The 26,634-nt window shown below is 38.7% G+C and overlaps 1 protein-coding gene across 3 annotated transcripts in view; it reads right to left on the bottom strand.

Moving 5' to 3' along the window:
- The window catches only part of mpped2a (metallophosphoesterase domain containing 2a), a 68,524-nt gene that overhangs the window by 4,000 nt on the left and 37,890 nt on the right, over positions 1-26,634 (bottom strand). For all 3 annotated transcript variants that reach the window (XM_028015164.1, XM_028015165.1, XM_028015166.1), the window contains exon 5: positions 362-477. In XM_028015164.1, coding sequence (XP_027870965.1) covers positions 362-477 — 116 coding nt within the window. The remainder of the gene's footprint in view (positions 1-361; positions 478-26,634) is intronic.

Here is a 26,634-nt window from a genome sequence, read left to right as displayed (position 1 = left end):
ACTATTCTATCAATATTAAGGCATTATTGACTTAAAACAAGCTATTTTTGCTGAATAGTTACTTATAATTAAATCTTAAATAAAAAATATTGATGAATTAATAAGGTTGATTGATCGATTAATTGCCCAGCTTGTTATTCCTCCAGACGTTCAATCAATCAATCAATCAAATTTTATTTGCATAGCATCTTTCAGTAACAAGGCATTTCAGTGCTTTACACCCTAAAAATACAAAGTCATAGAAACACAGTCAACAATTGAAACATAACATTTTGTCAAGTGCCATTGTTACAGATCAGATTATTGATTAATGTTTGAGTAAAGGCGATGAGGGGAGCTGTGATTGGCTGACTGGACTCACCCAGCGGCGGTCCGTGGGTCATCAGGATGTCGACGCCCTCAGGGACGAGGTTCCATTTATCCAGCAGAGACTGACCCCGAGGCAGGTTGAACCCCCAGCCGTTGAACCACGGAGTCCTGCAGAAACAGACGGGGGAGGGGCGAGTGCACCGCATTAGCATCACTCACTCTGCCATCACAAAGACAAACGTCAACAATCGACTCCAGAAGCATTAAATATGACAGATTCTCCCACTTTTTGCATCGGTTTATGGTGTAGTGACTGACATGGATGTATAAAGGAATGTTTCAAACACACATTCTGTGTCTGATCATCAAATTCTCATCATTAATCATTAATTCATGGTGGAGGTGACATCTGCAAGCACTGAGACCCCCTCAGTGGCACAGTTTTTCTGCATTTTTCAGGTCAAGATAACCTGAAAAATCCAGAAACCAGGAAGAAAATTTGTGTTTTTCTTACAGTAAACATTGACTGCATCTGAGTAAAGCTGCATAATAAGCAGAAAAGTATTGCGAAGTGAATATGATATGATGTTTGGATAATTTCTGCGTTTTTCAGGTCAAAATAGCTAGAAAAATGCAGAAATCAGGAAGAAAAAGGCCAAAACACTAAGCCGGTTTGGCAATAAGTTCATGTTTTTGGTGTCTGAAAAAGGAGTCGTTTCAAAAACCTGCGGAACGTAACGTCACAAATCAGCAGGCGCTGTCCGTTACCTCGCAACACCAGCGAAACCCAGGCCGTTACCTAGCAACCCAAGCTAAGCTCCAGCACTTTTGGTCAGCTGGTTTTACCACTGTATGCGCTGTACAATGGCTGCTGGAAAAGACACTCACTACTTGTTGTTCACTCACTACTCAGATATCCCTCCCTGCATTCTTGTTGGTTGTGCAGGAGGCTCCACTTCTGCTTTTCGAACATGTATGGTTATAAAACTGCACATTTGTTTGCAGCCATTTTCATGTGCAAGTACAAACGTTGACTTGAGGTGCCGTAAAATCATATTACCTAAAAATTAATTTGTGCAAAAAATTTGATGATCATGTTTTGTATCGCCCATAGAACTATCATAACCTGTTCAGTGAAGCATGATAGATCACCTTTAAGAAAACAAAACAACAAATTAACCCAGAGAACAAGCCAACAAGCTCCTGGTTACATTCCAGCACTCACAGCAAGGATGAACTCATCTTAGGAGGCCTGGTAGGAGAGGAAAGGTGAATTTCTATCATCAGGGAGCCGCGTCACGCGTCAGCCGCTGCTCGCTCTGCAGGGTGAGTGACAGCAGCTGGGCCGCCTCCAGCAGCCTGGATGGGAGGCTGCGTCGCCACGGTGACAGGCAGTGTCTTCCCAACAGACACAAAGAAAACCTCGATCCGCCGCGGCGGGACGGACCGATTCACAGGTTTACAAGAGCTAAAGAAATACAGCCAACCATGCACAGAGTGGGTTTAGGGCTGCAAAGATTCACCAAATGATTTGTACAATGCTGAATTAGAGCCACTGTAGAACGAAAGAGTAAATTTCCATCAAAAAACGTAGAAATGTTGAGATTAATCTCAGAAATGTTGAAGAAAAAAAGGAAATTTATGAGTTTGAAAAGTTGAAAATTAGCTTAAAAACTGAAATCTTTGAGGTTAGTCTCAAATTTTCTTGGAACAAACTGGAAATTTGAGTTTCAAAAGTCAATTCTTTTTCTACTTGAGAAAGTTAAAAAAAAATTAAATTTGAAAACATTTCTGAGATTAATCTCATAATTTCCAAGTTTCAAAAAAATGCTCTACTTGTTTTTGTTTATTAGAAAATTTTTGATTGAATTCCAAGTCAAAAAGGCCAAATTTTGAAATTCCAAATTTTTCGAGAAAGTTTCTGACGCACAATTTTGACTTTCAGAGCTCAGAAATTTACCAGAAAAACTCATAAATTTGGAGGTAAATCTTTTTCTGAAGAAAACTTTGACATTTCTGAGCTCAAAAAGTCAGAAATTTGCAAGAAAAACACTCAAAAATTTTTAGATTCATTTCAACTTTCAAAAGACTAAAATTTTAAACTTTTGAAAATGAGAAAATTTCCAAGTTGAAAATTTAAGAAAGAGTAATCTCAAAATTTCTACTTTTTAATCTTTAACTCCCCAAAATCAGAAATTTCCAAGTTTTTTTTCTGAATAATTATATATATAATATTATATTAATAGTCAGGTTAATCGATAGATTATTTGATTAATAATTGTTACAACAGCCCCAGTTAGACACAGAAGCAAATCCAATGAAACCAAAGCAGAGAAGGAGAAATGGAGCGAAGCCTGGTGGATAAATTGATCTTTCATTTATCTCAATAGTAGTAAGAATCCTGAGAAGAGAGGAAAGGAAGACGGATCATCATCCTGATACCTTGGTTTATAATCAGACCTGCTACTTCAATCGAAGCATAAAAACCTTCATTTGAATGTGAGATGTGCAGCAAAGATGGCGGGTGGCGTCTGACCGTGGGGAAATCAAGGTGAAGGATGGACGCCGCGGCTCTAATCGATACCAACTGTTCCAGGAGAGCGGGATGTGTGAAACATGAGATCACAATCCCTTCTGGTTCAGAACCACACAGAGCAACAAAAACAACCCGGTTCGCTCGGCGAGCTTCGTGGCGGAGCGTGGATCCGCTCGCCCGGCCCTCGTTCTGCTGCTCGGCGGAGAGCTGAAGAATGAGGTTAGAAATGAAATGTGAGGAGAAGGCAGGAGGGGGCGCAGGCCACGGAGCGAACTGATTAATTAAAACTAATCACACAAATCGGAGCTAATGGAAGCCTAATGGATTACTGAGAAGCATCGCCGCTTTTCAGATGAAAACGCCACCGCCGCCATGGAGGAACTCGGACCCGGTCAGGCAGGAAGAACCAGCGCAGTTATGAATCTGGCTCTGGTTTTTAAAAAATAAAACGTCCTTAACCCGCTTCCATTTCTGAAAAAAATTAATAAATCACTATTTGTTGGAGCAGAAATTAAATAAACATGTACAGACTACTGCTTTTATATGGAAATCCAAGTTACATTTTTCCGAGTAATTAATTGGAAAAAAATTTAGTTTTACTACACTTTATATTTTATTTCTACTTGCGTAAAATTTGTAAGTCTCTACAGAAGAAGATTAGGGCCACTGAAAAGGACAAAAAGAATTTAAGTCAGAATTCTGAGATTAAAATCTGAATTTTGAGGGTAAGAAACAAAATTCTGAGAAAAATAGTCAGATCTTTATTTTTTTGAATTTTCAAAGCCCCTTATCTTTTTCCATAATTATCAGTTCTCTTGGATGAGAACAATGTCTGGATATTTTACCCACTGCGAGCACTGGACCGGAGTTCAACACACACCTTCTTCAAATCAAACAATAAGGTGTTTGTGTTGCCATCATTCTTAAGATATTAATAAATGTTTCTAGAGGTCATAGGTCAAAAAGCTCCTCCCACATTTATGGAATCACAGATATATAACAGATTTGGTGTAAATTAACTGCATCGTGTTTGTTTTGTTAACATTTTCATTTGTGCTGCTTTTGTTTCAAAGATATTAAGAGCTTGAGGTCAAAGGTCCCACCACATTACCCGAATCAAACAGAATTGGGTTTAAACATTTGTGCAAGAATATTCACTGAATGAAGAAAAACAAAAACATAAGATACAGATGCATCTACAGCTTAAGACAAAGAAAGACTTCTTGTTTGTGAGCAAACTTTGTTTTTCTGTTACTCTCTACCTGCTGAACCATTTGGCACTGGAAGTGCCTCACCCAGTATATCTGAATTATTGTCTGTAAATATTAGTTACGCTGTGATTTAATTTGCTTGAGTAACTTTTTGGACAGTTTTTATTTTACTTGAGTAAAAACATGTTGAAGTGGAGCTACTCCCCGACCAACAACACAATGGTCCCGTTGTCGGCTGCCTGCAGATGAAATATACCTTCCATGCGAGCGCATTTGTTAACCTGCGCCCAGATTAATGGCATCCTGAACACAGAAATGGGAGATTGTTTCCTGTGTGGCTGTGATGCAGCTTTTATTGCACTGTACTACACAGTGTGGGGACCAGTAGGGAGGGATGGGACCAGTAGAGAGGGATGGGACCAATAGAGAGGGATGGGACCAATAGAGAGGGATGGGACCAATAGAGAAAGAGAAGTCAGTCAAGGAGCTACTTTCAGCTCCAGAGCTTAAGGTTGCAAAACTATGGAGCTATATTGGTGTCAAAGTTTGAAGCTGAAAAACGTATTAATATTCTATATGTGTGTGTGACTGGCTTAAGGAAAATATATACAACAAAATGGACTAAAAATGCTGCACAAATGTGTCGGGGTCATATTTTGTTTGTGTCATGTGTTGACACTTTCGGTTTGGTTCGACCCGTACCGAACAGCCCCAGATGTTTGAAACAGAGAACAAATTTCTGAAACTAAAGAGAAAATAATAATAATAATAATAATAATAAAAGAGGACAAAAACTAAAACTAAAAAATCCAAAATCAAACTGAACAAAATAAATCTGAGAAATTTATCTGAAGTAGCTTTGAACTTTTTCCAGTAACAATATTTTTTTAAACTGGAAACATTTTAAAAGAAATGTTTTAATAATTTTTTAAAAATGAACTTTATGGCACCAATTGAGCTTTTTTGATAGACTCCAGATGTATCACAAAAGGTTCACCGCCTCAACTTTTAATTTGTTGCTAAATTGCAAAAGTAAGACATTAAATTGCTCAAAGGGACCAATCGGTTGCTGTCCTAGCATGCAACAATGAAAATTGTTTTTGTAAAATTTATTTTTTCCACTCTTTTCACACATTTTGTTTTGTTTCTTAATACTTGTATTTGATTCGTTTATATCATGATAAAAAAAAAAATTACATTATCTCTTGAATCAGAGGCAATAAGACGGGCCATGGGCCCCTGACGGCCCCCATCTACAACCGCCCATAGATGCCGCTCACTGCTGAAATGAAAGCAGCCAACAAAGAAAGGAGTAGACTACAGTTGTTAATTTAATGCAACAAAAATGCCTTCTGTAATTAAACATCTACAACAGCACTTAAAAAAAAGAAAAGCTGCGTCAAACAGACAAAAAGCTCGTAACCTTGGTAACAGGCGCATTAACGATCATCAGAGCAGGCGGGTTGAAAAGCTGCAGCAGGCGGAGGTAAAGCAGACAGAAGCTGTTTAGCCCTTGCACACAGAACGTCAATATTCAATTAGGCCGGTGGACATCATTAGGACGGCGGTGCAGCGTCTCTGCAGGCGTGACATCGCTCTTAACCCTCTGCTTCCCCCGAGCGCCGCACTCTGGGTCCACGGACGCCCCAAAAACGGAGCGCACACGAACTCAACGCTTCATTCCTCTCATTATGCACTACATACCCAACTCCTCCTTCCCATAATGGATCATTTTAACCATTTTTACAGCTCATTGGATCAGGGTGGAGAGAGAAACCGGAGCACTTTCACGTCCAGGAAAACTGGACTGACTGATTTATTGGAATAACTAAGTGATTGATTATTTAATGACAAAAACGCTGCTAGGAAAACTAAAAAAAGAGCCATATTAAAAGAGCTTTAGTTGTGTTTTTAAAGATTTACAAATCACATATGCTCTGAAAATCTGATTATTGGAATAATCCCATGAAATGTTATGTAAACTACAATCCTAGCTTCTTCAATCAGAGGATGGATTAGTACAGACAGGATTAAGAGCTCTGAAAAAATAAAATCTGACTTCAATCTCAGAATTCTGACTTTAATCTTTTGAGATCAAAAAGTCAGAATTCTGAGAGTCTTTTTTTTTTTTCAGTGGCCCTAATTGTCTTCCGTAGATTAAAAAGCAAGACTTCATGAAGATCTTTCCAGGAGAATTTTTCAGCAATTTATACATGCAAGCAAAAAAAAATCTAAATTAAAAAATAAGATAGCAACTACTAAATGACCTGCCAATGTAAAATTATCTTGCACTTCATATGTCCAGTAAAAAAAATAAAACAAAACAAAAAAATAATGGAAGTTTTGAATATTAGAAAATCTGTATAGCTTAGTCTTTGCAGGACAAAGATGGACAAAAAATAAAACAACAAATAATGGAGACAAAGACTTTGCCTATGTAAAAGCATTCCGGTGTAATAATAAGAGAAATTGCAACCTTCTATATAATTTTAGTTTGTTTTTCACAATTGGTCTTCAACCACAGGCAGACTGTGCTTGGCACAGAGAACTTTTAAATTCCTGAGACTGGTGCCTGTCTAGTAGGTCTCCATGGTGACATCTGTGTGTTAAAGCCAGAGGTTTTAGCACTTTATTCTTGGATGATCATTGTGTTTGGGATTGATTCCTCAGTTTGGAGTTCCTGTCCATCACTTCTGCCGACCTCCTGCTGTGTGTTTGATTGTTTTTAATCTTTTGCTGGTTTGTTTGGTTCCAGATTTTTCTTTATAGATGGAGGTTTATTATAATTCATGACCTAAATTTGCATCAAATTGTGCAGAAATGCTGAATATGCAAAAGTAAAAGTAGATAGGAGGAAAAATACACATGGAAAATCTGCTTCTTATTAGCTCCACATGAAAACACACGCACACACACACACCTGAGCTACTTTCATTTGTTCTGTGGAGTGTCGACTATTTACCAAACACACTGCAGACTCTCAGCCTCCTCCAGGTGTGTCACACTCAGCAAACCGGATGTAAAGGTCAGGTGAACTCTGTGTACTAAACACCTGTGAAGTTTGACCTCACCACTTAAGATGGAGATCAGAACAATGATGGCCGCCTTAAAATGCAGAAAAAATCCAAACAGCACTAAAGTCGCTCACAAAGTTTATATTCTATTCTGAATATGTTAAATCCAAAACAGGAACTTGTGATACAACAGTTGAGGATTTTTATCGTTACAATTTGAATTTGTTTCATGTTAAAAACCAGTAGATAAAGAACGGTGTAAAATATTAAATTCAGTTGGTGATGTACAAAGCATGTTGATATAAAGCATTAATAACTGTTCTTATAAACACAATCAGAAATATTACGCTTGGATTTTCAAAAAAAATAAAAAAGTCAGAATTCAGAAATTAAAGTCACAATTCTGAGAAAAGAGAATTCTGAATTTCTGGGCAGAAAAAAAATCTAATTCTTAAAAAAAGAAGTCATAATCCTGACATTAAAGTCAGAATTCTGAATTTATCAGAATTTTGAGAGAGAAAAAGTCATAATTCTGGAAAAAGTAGGAATTGTTCTTTTTCCCCAGTTTTTCTCTAATAGTCTTCCATAGAAGAAGCTTCCTGCAGGCAGAAACTTTTACGCTCCCTGTATTTTATCAAAGGAAGATCGAACGTGCCCCAGGTAAAGCATCATCCTTCACCTGCAGCTGCGCCGCTCCTGAAACATCGGCGTGAAGACGTTCGCCGGCCGTGATGAACAACCTGCGCCGCAGATACCAGCAGAAACGCGGAGCGGGAGGCTGAGAAGCGATGTGAAGGTCCGGCCATCCATCCTATCTGACCTCTGAGTCGCAGCGGCCCCGGGGTCGCGGTCTAATTGATCAACCTGTCAGAACCAATGAGGGCGGCCATGTTAATGGGACTTTTATAAGCCCCGCGGGATGCAGCGGCTGACACTCAGGACTGCATGAGCATGTGCAAAGCAGAGTGCATGCCCTGAACTCCCAGAGCCCAGCTAGCCTTATTAAAAGGAGCCAAGCGAAGACTCTGCCTGTGCTTTGACAAATGGCCTCTCAACGCCAAGGCCACCTTTGCAAACTTTGGGGATGAGGTGGAAGTCGCAGGGGTGAAGGAGCCATGTTGGCGAGTGTTCGTTCTGTCACTGCATTAATAACCTGTGCCCAGTGACTGATGGAGTGTGGAATGGATTAATCCTGCCGCCAAACACAAAGGCTCCAAGGGTTAGCCACCAGACTTAGCCCACTTAGGACAGGCTAGAGCCATGGGGACAGCGCGGTTCACGTGTTTCCAGCTGCAGTTTGACCTGCAGGCTGCTAACTTAAAACAACCACAGTGGAGATTTCACAGCAAACACAGCTGCTCTCAAACAAGCCGGCCGCTCGCAGCGCTTCACTGCACTCAGGGCTGAGTGAGCGAGAAACTCAGGAGGGAAAAAAAAAAAACGCAGACGGGGTGAGTGCCCTACATTGTAACAGGAAATCAAATAAAAGTAGAGGAGTTCAGAGTGCACCTTCTAAGAATCTGGTTCCTTATCCGCCGTCCTGCAATACACACACACACACACCCACCCCCACGCATCCCCACACACACACACACACACACACACACACACACACACACACACACACACACACACACACACCCTCCACAAACCTTTCAGCAGGCAGAGATAAACTGGATTAGTTCAGCCATCAAAAAAGTAAAGAAACCAAAAGCAATCCTCAAAGTGTGAGTCTTATATGGAGCAGTAAGAAATAAAAATAAAATGTTTCGTCTACCAAAACGATGGAGCAATTGGTAACAGATAAATCGCATTAACTGAAATTATAGCTGATACAATTAATTTGATTGTTCAAATAATCATTAACTAATTTAGAAGTCGTTTAATCGTTAACTGGAGAATACAGTATAAAAAAGAATTTGATGAAAGAACACACTAAAAGCAAGAATTAAGTACATTTCGCATTTAAGGTAAAAAAAATCAACAAGCGTTAAAAAACAACATGCAGCCGTTTTTTGGCAATAAATTCATGTTTTTTGTTATCTGGAAAATGAGCCGTTTCATTCAGAAAACACTTGCTGCATTCTTGTTGGTTGTGCAGGAGGCTCTACTAATGCTTTTCATAGATGTATGGTTGCATAATTGCACATCTGTTTGCAGCTAATTTTATGTGCGAGTGTAGATGTTGAGTTGGGCGAGAAGCAGCTAATTTAGATTTAAGGTGGAAAGGCGCCCTAAAACGGCTCACTCTGAAAGGAAACACCGTCAGAATTTGGGTAACAGAAAAATGTAATGAAGATGTTTTGTGTAGACCATAGACTTATCCTAACCTGTTAAAGGAAGAATAATATATCACCTTTAGATATGCACATTTATGTTTGTCAGAGTGGTATTTGCACATCAAACTGGAAGGAGCAGCAGTGTGTTATCCCAGCACAGACTCACATGTAAACACTAAATCTCTGAAATATGCATCTGTCAGGAAACAATGCGGCTCGGCAGAAACTGGAGACCAGACCAGTAAAGAAAGAGGGAATCTGGGTTCTATTCAGAGGAGCTGTATGGGGGCTGGGGTCGAGACACAAGGACGAGGGTCCCATTACCCTCCTCCAGCCTTGACCTCCATGAACTTGATCCTGAGGAACAATGTAAGTACGGAGAGTGGCAGAGGAGGAAAAAGCAGCTTGGAGAGGCAGGGAGGAGGATAATATCTCTGGGAATCGAGTGACAAAAACGGACCGGCACGGTTTAATTTCCCCAGCTCTGCTCCACAGACGGGACAAGGTGATCTGAAACTGTGGCACACACACAGGTGCGTCTTTTAGGACATTCCTGCACATGGTTTTCCTTCCACACACACAAAGACGAGGTCTAGAAGCTAATTAAAAAAAATAAAAAGCTGTTTTCAACAAGCTTTAATTTCTGACATAAAATAAAGAGAGAAGGAGGGTCTGAATGGAAATGCTAAAAAAAATTCTGTTTTTCCTCTGCCTGTCTGGATGAGATGATTGAGAAAATCTGTCTCCTTTCAGGCGTCAACACAAAAAACAAACTTAGATACTAAATATTTAATTTATTAGCTAATACCTTATCAGCGTCTTTGAGTGTCCTAAAAAGCGCCATACAAGTTTGATGTATTATTATTATTATACCTGGTATTTGTACATGCATTCATTTTCGTCATCTTCTATTTATAAAGTACTTTATTGATCTCATCCAGGCTGATCAGATGGCAGCAGTCGATCGCTGACCAGGCTACAGTTTAAGCAACAGGTAAAATCATTCCCAAAACACAACGGTTGTGGTAAAATTTGAAAGTAGATCATCTGAATTTGTAAAAGAAACGTTTGTACTGCATTAAAAGAAATAGAAAACACACAGAAAGTTCCTAAAACAGTTTGATGTTTATATTATCTTTATTATACTTTAAAAGCCTTAAGCAAAGTCAGTCAGTCAGTCAGTCAGTCAGGCAGGCAGGCAGGCAGGCAGGAAGGAAGGAAGAAAGGAAGGAAGAAAGGAAGGAAGGAAAGACGGACGGATGTTTGGATGGATGTTTGGTATCATCAACCAACCCCAACATGTTTTGTTGTACCAGAACAGAGGAAACATCCAAACTCTGGGAATTGAACCCCAAACCTTTGGCTTGAAAACATCCAAACCTCCACATACTGAGTCAGCCCAACGCTTTGGCTGCGATCTGATAAAACCTCGATTCATCTAAAACTCTAATCTACAGAGGCTGGAAAGCGCAGAGAAGCAGGGATTTCCTTTGAGCAAAGCAAAGCAGAAAAAAATCTCCTATCTGGAGGTTCTGACTCAGCAGAAAACATCAGACATTAAACAGAACGTATATAAAAACTACACCGCCTCAAGCACACTTGTAACACACTGATGGTGCTGATAAATAAATGTTTAAAGGATTGTCCTTTAGAAAGATTCTATAGCCAAAGGCCTAGAATATGTTATATTATTTATTTACTACATAAGCATTTATTTTCCTCTTATGTGGGAAGGAAAACCTCTTTCCTCCTGGGGATTGTGAGGGGAGAAAAGCAGCCGGCGCTCAGGGCCTAAAGCACGCTCCACCTAGTCTCAACATGACAAGCCGACCAGGCTTTGCTGCAAAGGTCAAAGGTCAAGGGGCCGAAGATGCGGAGGGATTCCTGAAGGGTCACACAGGATCAAATCGGAGCAGATCTCTGTCTGCAGATAGTGTCTTGACCTTACAAGTGGACTTTGCAGAGAAATGGAGGTGACAGACCCAGGAAAGAACAGAAACCGGGACCAATAAACGGGTCAGAGCACACCATCCAATGAAAACACTGCAAAACTTCACACCCTGCATGTTATGGTTTACATCGGGAAATTCTGGCGTGGTAGAACAATCCTGTTAGCTAAATGAACATTGGAGATGAAGGTATTAATTTCATGCAATGCGCCACATCACAGGGAAAAATAACGCAGAAAAACCGTTAAATAACTCAAAACCACTTTTTTCTGGCTCTGTGTTTGCTACGCTACACGCAGACTCATTGCCATAGCAACTGACAACACCAAAAAACACTGAAACATCTCTCACACAAAGAACAAACCATTAAGTACATTACAGTATTTCGTTTTTAAGGAACTACTCTAAAAATTTTGGATTTTTGAATCCAAAAATCTAAGTACGATTTGGGTAACAGAAAAATGTAATGAAGCTGTTTTGTGTAGACCATAGACTTATCCTAACCTGTTAAAGGAAGAATAATATGTATATCACCTAAGTATGATTTTTGGATTCAACGAAGCCTTGAGGAATTTTAACAATCAATTAAAGATACAAGCTATAAAATGTGTAACTTCATCGTTTTAAGACACATTTTCCTGGCTTTTACTGTTTTCTTCCCACAACGGTGAGCCGTTATCAGCGCTTTAAATCCAGAGGGGGGATAAGCGGAGCGGCGACCTCGCCACCGAAGCTGTGCGGAGGTCAGCAGGAAAAGGTGGAAGTGTCTGGAGGACGGTGTGAATGCTATCACCTCCGAGCAGAAATCAGTCAGTAAGCTGCCCTTCTGTTTACGGAGCTGTAGCTGCGACTGTGATGGATGGCTCTCGGCAGACAATCCACCGCTCCCTCCGGGCCACACAGCAGGGCGGGGGATGGAGCGGCGAAAAGCCCAGGAGGGGGAGACCGCGTGCGTTTGTGGAGCGTCGACGTAAGGCTGTTTTAAGGCGAATCTAATGCTGGTCAAGTCATTTCCCAGATTAAACTCCGTCTCAGTTGTTTATTAAACACAAATACTCAACATCCTCTGTAAAAACGCTTCAAACTGCCTATTTTAATACTTTAGGCAACAAATATACCTGAATGTGTGGAAATGTTTACCATCTCACAATTTAATTCAAAATTGATTTTTGATTCAAAACTATTCAAAATTAACAAATTGAGACATTGAAAGTAACCCTGACCAGGTTAGAATAGGCCTGTGGGCTACACAAAACATGTTCAGGACATTTATTGCACAAAATTATTCTTAGATAATAAAATTCCAGTCCAGTTTGAGTTGTTTTAGGGCGTTCTGTCACTTTGAATCGAAATAAGCTGCTACTGGCCACGCCCACTGAATCAACGTTTACACTTGCACGTGAAAATGGCTGCAAACAGAAGCGCATTTATACAACCATACATCTTTGAAAAGCAGAAGTGGAGCCTCTAGCATAACCAACAAGATCGCAGTAAGTGGTTTCTCAATCAACAACAAATTTCTTAAATATTTTTCTTGAATAAGAAAATAAACATTTTATTGCCTAACCCTATCTGATCAATAATTGGATAGCTAATGGTGCTAAATAAAAGTTATTACAGAAGTGAATCTAAAACAGAAAGAAGTTTTGGCTTAATTACTGCTCTGAGTGTGTTCTGCAGGAAAATGTCCTATTTTTTTAATACTGTAAACTCCAGTACAATTAATTGATTACTAAATTACCTGACGATTATTCCAAGAATCGATTAATCATGATTAATTTGATTAATCAATTCAGCCTGCATTTGATGATCTGAAACATGTAAGAGAAAAACTGAAGAAATCCTGCATGTAATTAAGGTAAATTTTTCTCTGTTTTCAGATGAGTTGAATCAAAACTAAAAGTTACTTCTTTACGTTCTGCTTATAATAAGATGCGGCTGTTTTTCTTCGAGGACAAACCAACACCCCCAAACAGCCTGATGGAGCCTTCGCCTCATCCGGTCCTGCTGCACTCCATCCTGAATCATTAATGCTTTCTTTCCCCTAAAAGTTGGACAAAAAAAACCAAACTCTGGAGCTTGCACCTCTTCTCTATCAGAAAAACCCTGCAGCACTTAGCATCGGCAGAGTCATGTCCAGACTTGTTGTCATTGCTGGTATAACTTATTCATGTGGTTCTTTTTTTTATGGCTGCTGAATTCAGCTGCACTGGCACTTAGGTTGGTGACCTTTCACACCAATCTCTGCAGAGAATAATGGCCCTGACAGCCAGGGACACTTTACCCCCCAAATCCATGTTAAGGTACGAAAAAAAAACCTACTGTGGTAAAAGTTGCGTCTAATGCAGAGCTCCTCCACCTCTGGCCACTGCAACTACACAGACTCAGGATTTTCTCTGCTTTTTAAATATTTATCCGCTCATAGCATGAGACGCAGCATGGGACAGAAAACAAGCCTAAGTCCTGCTGAGTCTGCCCCACACAAATAAACACACAACAACAAAGGGGGAAAGACAAAGGTGGACAGATCTGGATGTCAAACACTCGTGTCTGTCTTAGACCAGGATAATGATGTGTTGAATGAGGTGGAAGCCACTGAAACTGTTTGTTTTTAGCTGTTTTGGGTTCTATTCGTGGGAATTGTTGCATTTAAAGCCCTCAAGCTGCATCCTCTTGTTGTTGCAGATTCAGCTGCATCAGCACTTCTAGGTAATGCTGGTTTTTTGCCAGCCTCCAAATGCTCACAAGCTGCAGTGCACTGGTTAATTAAACCTGCGTCGCTTTAAATCTGTCCGTGCTCTCGGGAATGATAACACAAAAATGGATGCACACACACACACACACACACACACACACACACACACACACACACACACACACACACACACACACAAAAAACACCAACTAAATAATATAAGGAACTAAAAGGAATCAGAATCTCGGTTTACAGATTATGTGCATCATTTTCAGAAATATACAAATGTAGGAAAATTTACACATATACAACAACAGAGTTGTGGCATTGTCATTAGCATCATGGGTTTTTTTCTTGAAGGTGACTTATTATGCAAGGTTTCCCCAGAAAACTGCTGGGGCAGTCATTCATCCAGCGGCCCGTCGTCTTTTTGAGTTACAAATGTTTAAAGTTGACAAGTAATTGAAAATATCACTTGATAATTATGTTATTGAAATATTGGAAGGTTAATATCTGAACACCAACTATAAAGTCTAAAAAATGCAAGTATAAAAAACCCCTAAATAAATAAGCAATGACTAAGCCTGGTGGGGGCAGCAGTAAAGCCTGGTGGCCCGCCAGGCTTATAATACAGCGGGGGAAACCCTGTTATGCTTCTTTGAACATGTTATGATATATATTTGGGCTATAAAAACATGTTCATTACTATTTTCTGCTCAAAGTCTTTCTTAGATTATGAGATTTTAATCTGCACAGTTCTGCCTATTTTCAGATCATGAAACAAATGCACAATTATACAACCATCTCTGAAAAGCAGAAGTGGAGCCTCTTGCACAACCAAGAACAAGAAAGCAGCAAGTGGTTTCTGTATGGTAAGTCAACAACAAGAAAACACTTTGTCTTTTCCAGCAGTCATTGCACAGCGAATACAGCGGTAAAACCAGCTCTAGTTGAAACTACAAATCTAGTCTTTTCTTTAATACCCCAGCTTTTGGTATTTCTCTGCAAGTAATTTTTCCTTTAGTTGTAATTTTTTTCCCTCCGTGTGGTTAATTAAACAGCTTTATCCGGGTGTTTTCCACCTTAATTTGTACAAACTGATGTCTCCAAACAGCAAAAAGCTTGAAAATGCAAAACTCATTTGGTAACCTGTTAATTTGCAAAGAAGCCATTTATTACCACTTCCTCACCTGCCCCATCGCTGAGCCATTCATTACGGAGGAGACTCACCTGCACAGCCATTAGCCGCAGCCTTATTCATTTCCTGTTAGCTGGCGCAGGTAGACGGTTAACGGACAATGTGTCATTAATTTTGCAGGTAGAAAGAAACGTGACCCCGTTTTCGGAGAACCTGGTCACATGACCGGCGTGTAGTTAGCAGGCGTCGCAGGGGAAACAGACCATCAGTGTGTTTACACGGCTGCATCTCTGAGCTGGTATTAATAATAGAGCCACTTAGCATTCAGAGGCGCTGGTCGCAGCCTCGCTGTTTGTTTCACAGGTCATTAAATTTATGCCGCAGCCCTAATGTTCATTACAGCAGCAAGCTGGCCAGGGGTCTGTAACACTCGCTCACTGTCTTTAATCCCCCGCTGTATTCCTGCACCGGCTTCCTTTTCATCCCGCGCCCATTCTGCATCCCTCACATCTCACTTCATTTGCCTGACAATCTTTTTCCTGGTTTAATTAAAAGGATTCTGCCCGGCTTCCCAGGTTTCTTGTTAAAAATGTATCTTTCACACACAGCAGATGATTGTTTCCAACAAAACGCCTGGGCAAATATTTTAGTTTGTGCCTTACAAAGAGAAAAAAACAATCCTAATTAATTTAATTCTTCCAGTTGTGCCATCATGAGAACAGTTTTGCCAATTATTTGCTGTGAGAGGTCAGAAGTTGCACAGTTTGATGGCAGGTAATTTTGTTTTCTCTGAACAAGCCAGAGTCACCACGCTGCAGGTGAAACAACTAGTGATTCAACGGAAAAGATTCAACTAGAAAACAGAACAATTTCATTGTTTTGGCTCTTAATATATTTACGAAACCACTCAAGACTAAAGAATTACGTAAAATTCATGAAGGCAGAACTGTCTTACAAAACAAAGTGGGTAAACTAACCGTAATCTGTCAAAATGTAGAGCTGAAACGATTAATCGCTTATTGAAATAATTAAGAATTAATTGTTAACTGGAGTATACAGACTCAGAAAAAGTATGTTGCAGAAAGAATAACATACCCAGATAAGTAATTAAGCACAAACTGTACAGAAACAAAAAAATTATACATTTAGCATTCAAGACAATAAAAAACCCTTTGTCTGTAAATATGTTCCACCCAGAACTCCTTAAGTGGCAGTTTTAGCTTCACTTGATTAAAATAAAATCTATTAAGCACCTTTTGGTATCCAGTTATTTATGGGTTAATCAGAAAAATAACCCTAATAAGCTCTAATCGTAGAAATTCAGAGCTGAAAGTGTTTGTCTTTGAACTGAACTGGAAATGTTCAGGAGAATTTGGTCCAGAACCTTTCTCTCCACGGTTCCTGCTCCCAAACGGTCTTCATGCAAAGAAATGTGAAGAAACTGAGAACAAAACGCAGAAAGTAAAAATGTTGAGGTAAGCTTTGTTTTGTGCGCTGTTGAACCAGAAAGGGCTCTGAGGTATACAGCAATCAATTCCACATGCATTGACTATTTTAAAGAGAACAGAAAGCAGCTGCAGATAATTCATTTCAACATGCGATAAATTTTCAGAAATATAAGATTTACGGCCGTCTTCACACGCTTTTCACATCAATTCTGATATCCAACAAGGCGCGGGGTGGAAAATGTGCAAAACAAAAGGTAGAGACATCTCAATTCACATATGGCATGGCTGGAATTAAAAACGGATGTTAGACGTCTGCCTCAGCGCTAAAGTTAACACATCACTTGTGTAGTTCTGTGTAGAAAATATTTACAGACAAAGAAGTTTTTTAAATACAAAATGAAAAATGTATATATTTTTGTACAGTTCTGGATTAATTTCTGCACTGACTGTGTTCTTTCATCATAAATGCAATTTTTTGAGTCTGCATGATCCAGTTAACGATTAATCGATTACTAAATGAGTTGATTATTTTAATAATCGATTAACCCAGAACTTGATCAATCGCTTCACTGGTATGTTTGTACCAGTGAAAAAAATAAGTGGCAGTTTGTCTCTGACCAGCTCCTCTAGAAGAGGTCTTGTATTTGGGAACCATTCCAAACTCTGTGCACTGCAAAAACACAAAAATCCTACCAAGTATTTTGTTCACTTGAGAACAAATAAAGAACTAGTTCAACTGGAAGATTATTTCACTTATAACAAGATATTTTTTCCATGTTAAAAGTGAAATAATCTACCAGAGGAAGTAGTACTTTTCCCTCAATATTAAGGAATTACTGACTTAAACTCCAATATTTTGCTAAAAAGTTACTTGTAAGTTACTTTATTCTTTTTTTTACGTGTAGTAATTATTTGCACTAGAAATTAGACTGAAATACTTGGCAAGAGTTTGTGTTTTTGCAGTGTTCGTCCATCATCCCTTCTGCTGAACTGGATCATCTGTAGTCTGGGATCTGAGGCTCTGCAAAGCGTCGAGTCGTGTGGCTTTCTAATTAAAGCTGACGCCGCCACTGAGGCCCGCCAGTCCCAATGTCAAAGGTCGCCATGCAGCCTCTGAAACCACCAGGTACCAAACCACTGTGAAAGGGCAAGAATGCCACACCGCAACCCCCAATCCAACTCGTCTGAGCGTCGCGATTTCTCTCTAAATCCCTCCACCTCCGTCCGAGTTTTTCTTTGTTAGCGGAAAAAAAGGCCTTCCTCTAAGCTTTTATTCCCACCATGACACAAGAGTGAAAGAACAGAGAAAAGAAAGAGAGGAAGGAGGGAAGGGAGGAAGAGGAAAGACTGTCAAACAATGACTACATGTATAGGAAACCCGCACTCGAGAGTCCTTTCAGCGAAGAGAAAAGAGCGGGAATGGCGCTCTGAAGGCCATCAGCTGAGGGACGAAGACGTCGCAGGAACAAAACACCCTAGGCAGAAACTTCTCCAACCACTGTTGACCTTTACAAGGCAGTTCTTCAAGAAAACAACTGGAAAAGAAACTTCATGCGTTTTCTTGAGATACATTGTACACCAGAGGTGTCAAACTCAAAGCCTGGGAGCCAAATCTGGCTCGCCATTGCTTCGTAAGTGGCCCTGTAGACTCCAGTAAGATGCATAAATAGAACAGGTGTGTGCTCAAACATTTTATAATCAAATTAAAGCAGTTTTTCTGCAAAACATCAAAAATCTTACCAAATTCTTTGGTCTAGTTTCCAGTGCGAACATCTTAGCACACTTGACATAAGACACAACTAACTTACAAGCAGCTTTTCAGCAAGATATAGGAGGTTGTTTTTAAAAAATAAATCCTTAATATTGATGAAAAAGTTCTAGTTCACTGACAGATTTTTAACTTACAAGACATTTCCATGTTTTAAGTGAAACAATCTTGAAGTAGATAGTAGACTAGTAGATTTGTGTCCATCGATATTAAGGAGTTATTGACTTGAAATAAGCTCCTATTTCTTGCTGAAAAGTTACGTTTGAGTTAGTTTTATCTTATTATTCCAGTGTAATAAGATATTTACGCTTGAAAATAGACCAAAAATACTTGGTAAGATTTTGTGTTTTTGCAGAGCAAGTTACATCAGTCCCTTTGGTTTATCACAATTCAACAATCATGGAAATTAGGAATGGACAATAAATCAATAATATATATCGCAATACACAAGTGATTAATATCAACAGATAATACATCTGGTAGAATATTCTATAATTTCACCGAACTCTGATTCAGAACCGCACAGCATTCTGGGAGATGTAGGCAGAAGATCTAGCTGCTCCACCTTTCACAAATATCTTAGCCAGGCTGGTGGCCTCAACTAAATCACTCGCTCTCTGGTTACCTAGCAACTCATTCATTCTTTGGTTACCTAGCAACAACCTGTTGAGTAATTTGCGCAGCAGCAGTTTCAGTTTTCACCACAATGCCTCTCAACTGCTAAAAATAAAAAATGGCTTGGAGTGAGAGGAGAAAATGAGTACAACAGCTCCAGTTTGGTAGTATTTAAGATATTTAAGACAAAAATTATGAATAAGTGATATGAAACGCTTAAGTATTTATACGTTTTTCAGCCATATCGTCCAGCCCTCAGGGAAATTCACACAAAATCAACAGATACCCACATTTTGTCACGTTTATTGCAAATTTTCTGCAAAAATTGGTCAAGAACTTTGGGTTTAAGTGATGCCAACTCCCACCTGCAGGTGGCAGTATTTGTTACTTCTACTACACTGCTGCCTCCACATTACTTGATATAGTTATAATTTGTGATTGATATGACTAGTAACATGGTCACATTTACCATCATTAATAAGTGCAAATATCACACAATTTCTTGCAAATATTTCTATAATAGCTCCACACACAAAAATAGTGATTTTGAGTGCAAACAATAATAAAAAACATTCCTGGAGGGACTGATGAAAGTCAAAAGATGTTCAATATTATTTACATTTAAGAAATGCTTAGCTATTAGCACTTTAACATTTTGAGAACATTAAGGATCTTTATGAGCCAAAATGAAAATGAGTTTGACTCCCTGGCTGTAGAAATAGTGAGGAAAAGCTGCACAGAAAAACCCCATTCATCATGCCGCCTCGCCCCCCCGAATACTCGGCGTCTTGACGGATTTGGTACAAGCGAACCAGAGCTGTAAACAGAAGTCGCGGGTACTCAGAGGTCTCGTTTACCAGTCAGGGTTGCAGCAGCGCGTCGACCCCGAAGGTCAGACGGCTCGGGCTGCAGAGGAGGCGAGTCAACAGAGTAATCACTGCAACTTCATCCACAGAGCTTGTTCAGGCTCTGCTTTTTCGTCTGGTTGGCATTCTGAGCACAGGAAACTGCTGGTTGTCAACATCCACCTCCTCAGAAAAGAAAAACATTCTGCCTTTTATTTTTTTCCCCCTGAAAGTTGAAAAAAATCACAGCAGACTTTTCATAGTGGAAGAAATATAAAATTAATCCTCTTAGGTGTCTGCAAAGATGCAAATATCACAGGTACATGAATCAATTTTACTGCAAAATCTATTAGATTTTAACAAAACACCCCAAACATTTTCCACTCCATTTCTTCCCTGGTGTTAAAAGTAGGTTTCAATGCCAGAACCGACTAAATGAAAACTAAAGCAGTGGATGTTGCCATAAATGCAGAAAGCAGTGAAAACATTTCCACATTCAACTTTCTAGACTTTCCTGATAGCTACAATAACATTCTGGACAGCTGGGTGCAAAACATTTAGCAAGGAAATACCTGAACATTACTAGTGATTTATTCTCTGCAGGTCCCTCAAGTCATGAAAGAAAAACAACACGAGATCTGGCCTCTAGTTCAGGGATTCAGCATTTTTCTAACACTCAAAACAGCAAAGTTCATAGACGAAAAACAAACAAACAAAAAAAGACAGCCCTTCTAGAACTTTGTTTGGCACATTTTAAAACTAAATTTCAATATATTTTCAGCTGGTAACTATAAAATGTTAGACTCCAGGCTGGAATGTGATATTTATTAATATTTATTTAATTTCCCTTAGGGATCAAGAAAGTATTTTTGAATTTGAAATATTAGAGATAAAGAATGCTATTTATATATAAAACAATATTTTTTTCTGTAAAATGTAAAAACTTCTGGAAAAAGCAAATATTTCTAGAAATATACAGTAGAATAGAGTTTGTTCAATCTGACACTGTTTTTGTGTGAATTTTATATTGATTATGCAGTTTAATTCTGAAAATCGGGAAACCAGATGTCACTGAGTTAGCACTTCCTGTTTAGAGGTGCGCTTCGTTTGTAGCTCTTCTCTTGTCAGGGCGCGGCTCTTAAGCCTCATAAAAGTATTTATTTTGCAAGTAGAAGCATATATTTACAGTCTAAAACTAATTTTAGTGACAGAAATAGTTCATGATGTTTTCAGTTGACGGAAATGCTGCTTTTTTGTGTCTGAGCCGTTAGCATATTTAGCGTTTAAGCTAGCAGAACAATTAGCTTCATTTTTAAGCATCTTGATGTGCTTTATCTTTCTTTTGCAGCCTTACTTTTTGCATTAGTGTGTTTTATAAAGCTCAGTAATGACAGTTATCTGTCTTGCAATCAGTGCAAAGGGAAAATAAATAGAAAAGAAATATAAAATTTTATTGTTCCTTAGAAAGATTTTAATCCAAGTGGAACAGCAGCAAGATAAATGAAAATGGAAGGAAACAGATTCAAACAAAACATGTAAAAACAGAAGAAAAAAAATACGGTGCAGTTATTAAAAATAACATACTCAGATTAAAATTAAACCTTAGTATGGTTGCTTATGCTTGCAACCAACCGACAATTAGCTGTTTTAATCCACGGCCCGTCTCACAGCTACAGACTTATGACATTTCTCACATTTTTAAATAAAAATAAGAACTTCTAGGTAAAAAACAGAAACCAAGTCACTCCATCCTAAAATAGAAACAAAAAGTAGCAATTCGTTTGGTGAAAAACTCTTAAGAGATGAGCCTGGACATTTCTTAGAAATAGAAAAATACACTAGTATTGATATGACAAAGGAGACAGAGATAATTGTTCATCTTCAGTATTTCCAATAAAAGTCAGACTTGATCTTTGATCTTTTCTCTGAAACAAACAAACTGGTCTGACCTCGGAGCAACCTTATCAGCCAGCCACACAAGCTGCGAAACCGAGCTCAGTTTCACCAAGAAGTCAACATTTAGTGGATAAAAATTAAGACCTGGAAACCTGAGAGAAACGCAAAGGTGTCCAAGCTTTTCACCACAATGAAAAACGTAATAACTCGCTTTATTTTCCATGGTCAACAAGAAAATAATCATGAAATATTTCAAATGAATTTTGTGGAAATGGATGGCTAATAAGCAGATTGCATATTTTTTAAATTACATTTGTGGAAAATGCCCCAAACCTTTGGACAGCTCCGTCTGAAAATGACTTATTCAATTGTAATCCCTGTCTGACAAGCAAAAAACAATCATCAGCAATAAATATAAAGCAAATCTGGACTTGTGGAGAAAGTTCTGGATCAATACCGACCTAAATGCCTTTTATTGGATCTACTACAGGTGTCAAAGTGTCAACCCTATTCTCAGGCTTGGGTATGAAATACAACGCACATAAACAACTAAAACAGGCACTGTTTCTGACCAAATTCAGATCAGATCATCTTTTTTTGTCTTCAGTTAGTTAAATGGATAATCTACTGTTACATTTTTTACTGGAGACTTTCTATAAAGATCAAAAGACTCAAATTTGCATTTGAAAAAGTAGTTCTTGTTGCAAAGTGATGCAATAATTTACGGTTTTGTATGAATGTTTGACAAAAATACTGACATTTTGTGGGTTTAGGGTCCATTCAAACAGCAAATACTTAGCAGATTAGCTAATGGTAAAAATAAAGTACACCATTTCAACTTAAGGGTTTTAAGTATCCAACTTATTTATTAAACAAAATAGAAGTTAAAATGGGGAAGTTGTGTAAGAAAAACCAAATAGATAAAAAAACCCAACAACAAGCAAATAGTATAAAAGACCATAAAACTCTGAATGTACATATGTACATATAAATGCATTAATATTTCTGGTTTTTTGTTGCCATATTTTCAGTATATTTGCCCCTAATTGTGTTCAATGAGATATAAAGTAGTTTCTTTTTTAAAATAATGTGACAATAAACTTAAGATTTTACAAAAAATGAACATAAACACCTGATACCAGCTGTGAAGCTTGGCGGTGGAGGGATAATGGTTTGGCTCAAAGGAAACAGAGGAGTGTGCGATCAATGTGAAGCGATTTGTCTGACAACTGAAGCTGAAAATAAAAATGTTCATGCAAGAAGAAAATTAAATTGTAAAAATAGTGGGGGAAAGGCCTTCACTACCGCTGTGGTTTTATTTTCATTTGATAAATTATGACAGTGTGGAACTTTCTCTGTGGTTTTGTATGCTGAACATTAACCTGATTGTTTTTATTTGGTGCTGATGTGTAGAACCTTAGTTTGGAAGGAGGGAGTATATTCTTATTCCCACAACTATAGAGATCCAATTACCTGCATGGTAGATTTTGCAAGTACCTGCAGTTTTTCAAAAGATCTTAAACAGCAACTTTCAAAAAGGGGAAATATAAGTAAAACAACCAAACTCCAATTAAAGAGAAGCAGGGGGGAAAAAAGAGGTTCTTCCACTATTAAAGAAAACTTTTTATGCAACAGTTACACTCACACATGAAAATGGCTGCAAACAGATGAGCAATTATACAACTGTACATCTTTGAAAAGCACTAGTGGAGCCTCCTGCACAACTAATAAGAATGCAGCAAGTGGTTTCTGGATGATAAGTCAACAACCAAACACTTGTCTTTTCCAGCAGCCATTGTACAGAGCATACAACGGTAAAACCAGCTGACCAATTGTGCTGGGGTTCCTCTTGGGTTGCTAGGTAACCGGCAGAGCTTAATTGGGGTTGCTAGGTAACGGCGCAGTTCCTGCTGATTTGTGATGTTACATTCTGGACGTTTTTGAAACAGCTCATTTTCCAGACACCAACAAAAATTAACTTACTGACAAAAATCAGCTAGGCGGGTTTTACCTAACTGATGTATTTAGAAGCAGCAGAAACACAAATGGAAGTACAAAACCATTTAAAATCAGAATTTTTCATAATAGGTCAACTCTATAACCTCATAATCTCATTTAGATCAGTCTTTCTCAAATTATGGTCCGCGGGCGCCCCCTAGTGGTCCGCAAGGTACTGCATGTGAATGTTTATTTGCCGTGAGCTCAAAGTGTGACGCTACAGCTAGCTTAAAGAATGCTTAAAAATAATCCTGGATAAGTGGCTTAAATCCAAGTAACTCAAAAGAAAAGCTGAGGATACCGGTGGAAAGAAAACAACCCCGCGGTTACTTCTAAGATCGGAGGTGTTCATGTCTGCAGGAATACTTTTCAGTTTCTCAGGGTGAGCTGCAGATTCTATTGTTTTTAGAACACAAAGTTAGGTGGTCTGTGACTGTTAAACGGGTTAGATGGTCGTCAGATTGAAAAAGTTTGGCAAATGCTGGTTTAGATGTGTGAAATACCTAAAACCTGATTTTTAAAACAAATCTTGCATTGTGATATGGATCTGCAAGGCGAATACGGCTGCATCAGCCTTTCTGCAACCCTCTCAGTGTTTGATGGAGCTACCGGCCGCCGTGTCGCAGACCTCTGCTGGCTCAGACGGTGACTGATATACATGAGGCCACAGAGGGGAACTTTATTAAACGTGGGAGCCATTACTCTCCCTCTGACATATTGGGGTCTCACCTTGTGCAGGGAGGAGGCGGCGTGCCATCAGGGAGACGTACAATATTCACACATTTTTAATGAATGCACAGCAGCCATGTGCTGGTTTTCACTACGTTTGAGTTTTATTTGGATGCTTTTATTGCCTAGATGGCGAACACAAACACGCCTCTGTGTGCGTTTGGCTGTGAGCTTGAATGCAGGGTGAGTCATTCAGCCATCGTAGCGCAGAGAGCGAGGCCACAATAACAAATCTAGAGCCGCTCATTCACTCCCCCGACACACACTAGGAGACATTACGCAGTAATATGTGGCAGCTCTACAGCTGCCAGCCTGGACGGTCTGCAGGAACAAACCCCCCTCCCGGAGGCTGCGTCCGCAGCTGCAGGATGCGCCGCACAGCCGCATCTGCAACCGGACAAACACCTGCAGTCGCACCAAGACTCATCACAGCACACAAGGCGCCATCCATCAAACACAGACCTGCTAACAGATGCTTGACAATTTTTATTTTATGAACCATTAAGCTGAGGCGTCGCATTGCTCCTACAGTAAATAATTTCCTCATTAAATCTGAAATATTACAGTAATTAGAATAACACTAATGCCAGGTTGCATTACTTCGATTTTCCCTACGTATTATACAACCGTCTTCATATTTCTGGTTTTAAATAGGTGTTGAAGCATTCAGTGTGAAGAAAAATAAACAAATAATCGTACTTTTGCAAAGAATTTTACATTTTCAAGATAGATAAGTTGAAACAATCCTTGATTTTACTTTTGAAATCGAAGTAAACCATGTGCAATTTATTCATATTCAATCAATATTAGAGGTATAGAGGTACAACAAAATCTCGTCTCAAATGGCCTTAAAACGTTTTAAATTTGAGTTGGTGAAACCTGCAGAAACCCTGTGTGCGTATTGATGCATATTTGTTGCTTGAACCATTAAAGTAGGTAGTTTCAGGTGTTTTTAGAGGAGCTCTCAAATGTTTGTGAACGGCTGCGGACATTTTCTAGGAAGAACTAATAGAGGTGTAATTTGTGGTAATTAGTCTCTGTGTTTTTGACCTGATTGCAACGTTTCTGAGATTCAGAGAGCTGCACAAAATGGAAAAAGTAAAGCTGCCATATGATCTGACAGGGAAAAAGTGTGTGTGTGTGTGTGTGTGCGTGCGTGCGTGTGTGTTCGTTGGGCAGGCAGCCAACACAAAGTGAAAGAAGCTGGCGCAGACCAAAAGGTGACTTGGGGGTGATTAAGATAAAAGCAGCTGACATGGAAGCCAGATATTATCAAGCGGGACAAATGAAGTTAAAACGCATCAAATGTCTTTTACTCAAGGTGGAAACATCACTGTAAAAACAAACAAACAAAAACAATTAATCATTATTACTGAAATAATCATCAACTAATTTAATAATCAATTAATCGTTAAATGGAGTACACAATTTTTCTTTAAAAGACCATTTACTAAAAAACAACATATTCAGAGCAGTAAGTAAACAAAAAATTTACAAAAAATATACATTTTGCATTTAAGGTGCAAGAAAACATCTTTTTCTGTAAATATGTTCTACCCAGGCAGTTTTAGTTTCACCTGTTTCAAAATCTGTTAAGAATAAAATAAATCTCACATTAAGCACACAAAAAAGACAACTCCAGGTAGACTGCTGAGGGAGACATCAAATGAAATGGCCAATAAATATATATTATTTATTCCTAGAGACACAGACTGAAAGAAATCTATAAAGCGTTGCCAAATGTTCTGAAACAGTGATACATCATTCTTCAACAAACGTCTTATTTTTTCCAGATGTAACGAGTTGGACAGCTCAGACATTTTGGACTTTGGTGCTGCTGGTTCTTTCTATGACATCAGAAGTAATTTTATGCAGTTATGAAAAAATATTGAAGTAACGTTTGTGGATATCCGAGATGTACACAGTATGATTAAATTTGAATAATAACTTTGAAGCTAAAAGAGCCACTTTAGTTTAAGGTTAAATGTATTTACAGACAAAAGTGTTTTTATCTTAAATGTAAAATGTATGTTTTGTGTACAGTTTGGGATTAATTCTCTTGTTCAGAAAATTACCTCTCTTTGAAGTCTATACTCCAGTTAATTATTAATCAATTACTAAATTTGCTTATGATTATTTCAACAATCAATTAATCATGATTAATTGTTTCAGCCCTGAAGAGTAGCAATACTTTATAATAAAAT

The sequence above is a fragment of the Xiphophorus couchianus genome, chromosome 4, assembly GCF_001444195.1.
Source record: "Xiphophorus couchianus chromosome 4, X_couchianus-1.0, whole genome shotgun sequence".
NCBI classification, from domain to species: domain Eukaryota; kingdom Metazoa; phylum Chordata; class Actinopteri; order Cyprinodontiformes; family Poeciliidae; genus Xiphophorus; species Xiphophorus couchianus.
Note: the sequence above shows the minus strand (reverse complement) of the source record. Positions and strands in the feature narration are given on the sequence as shown.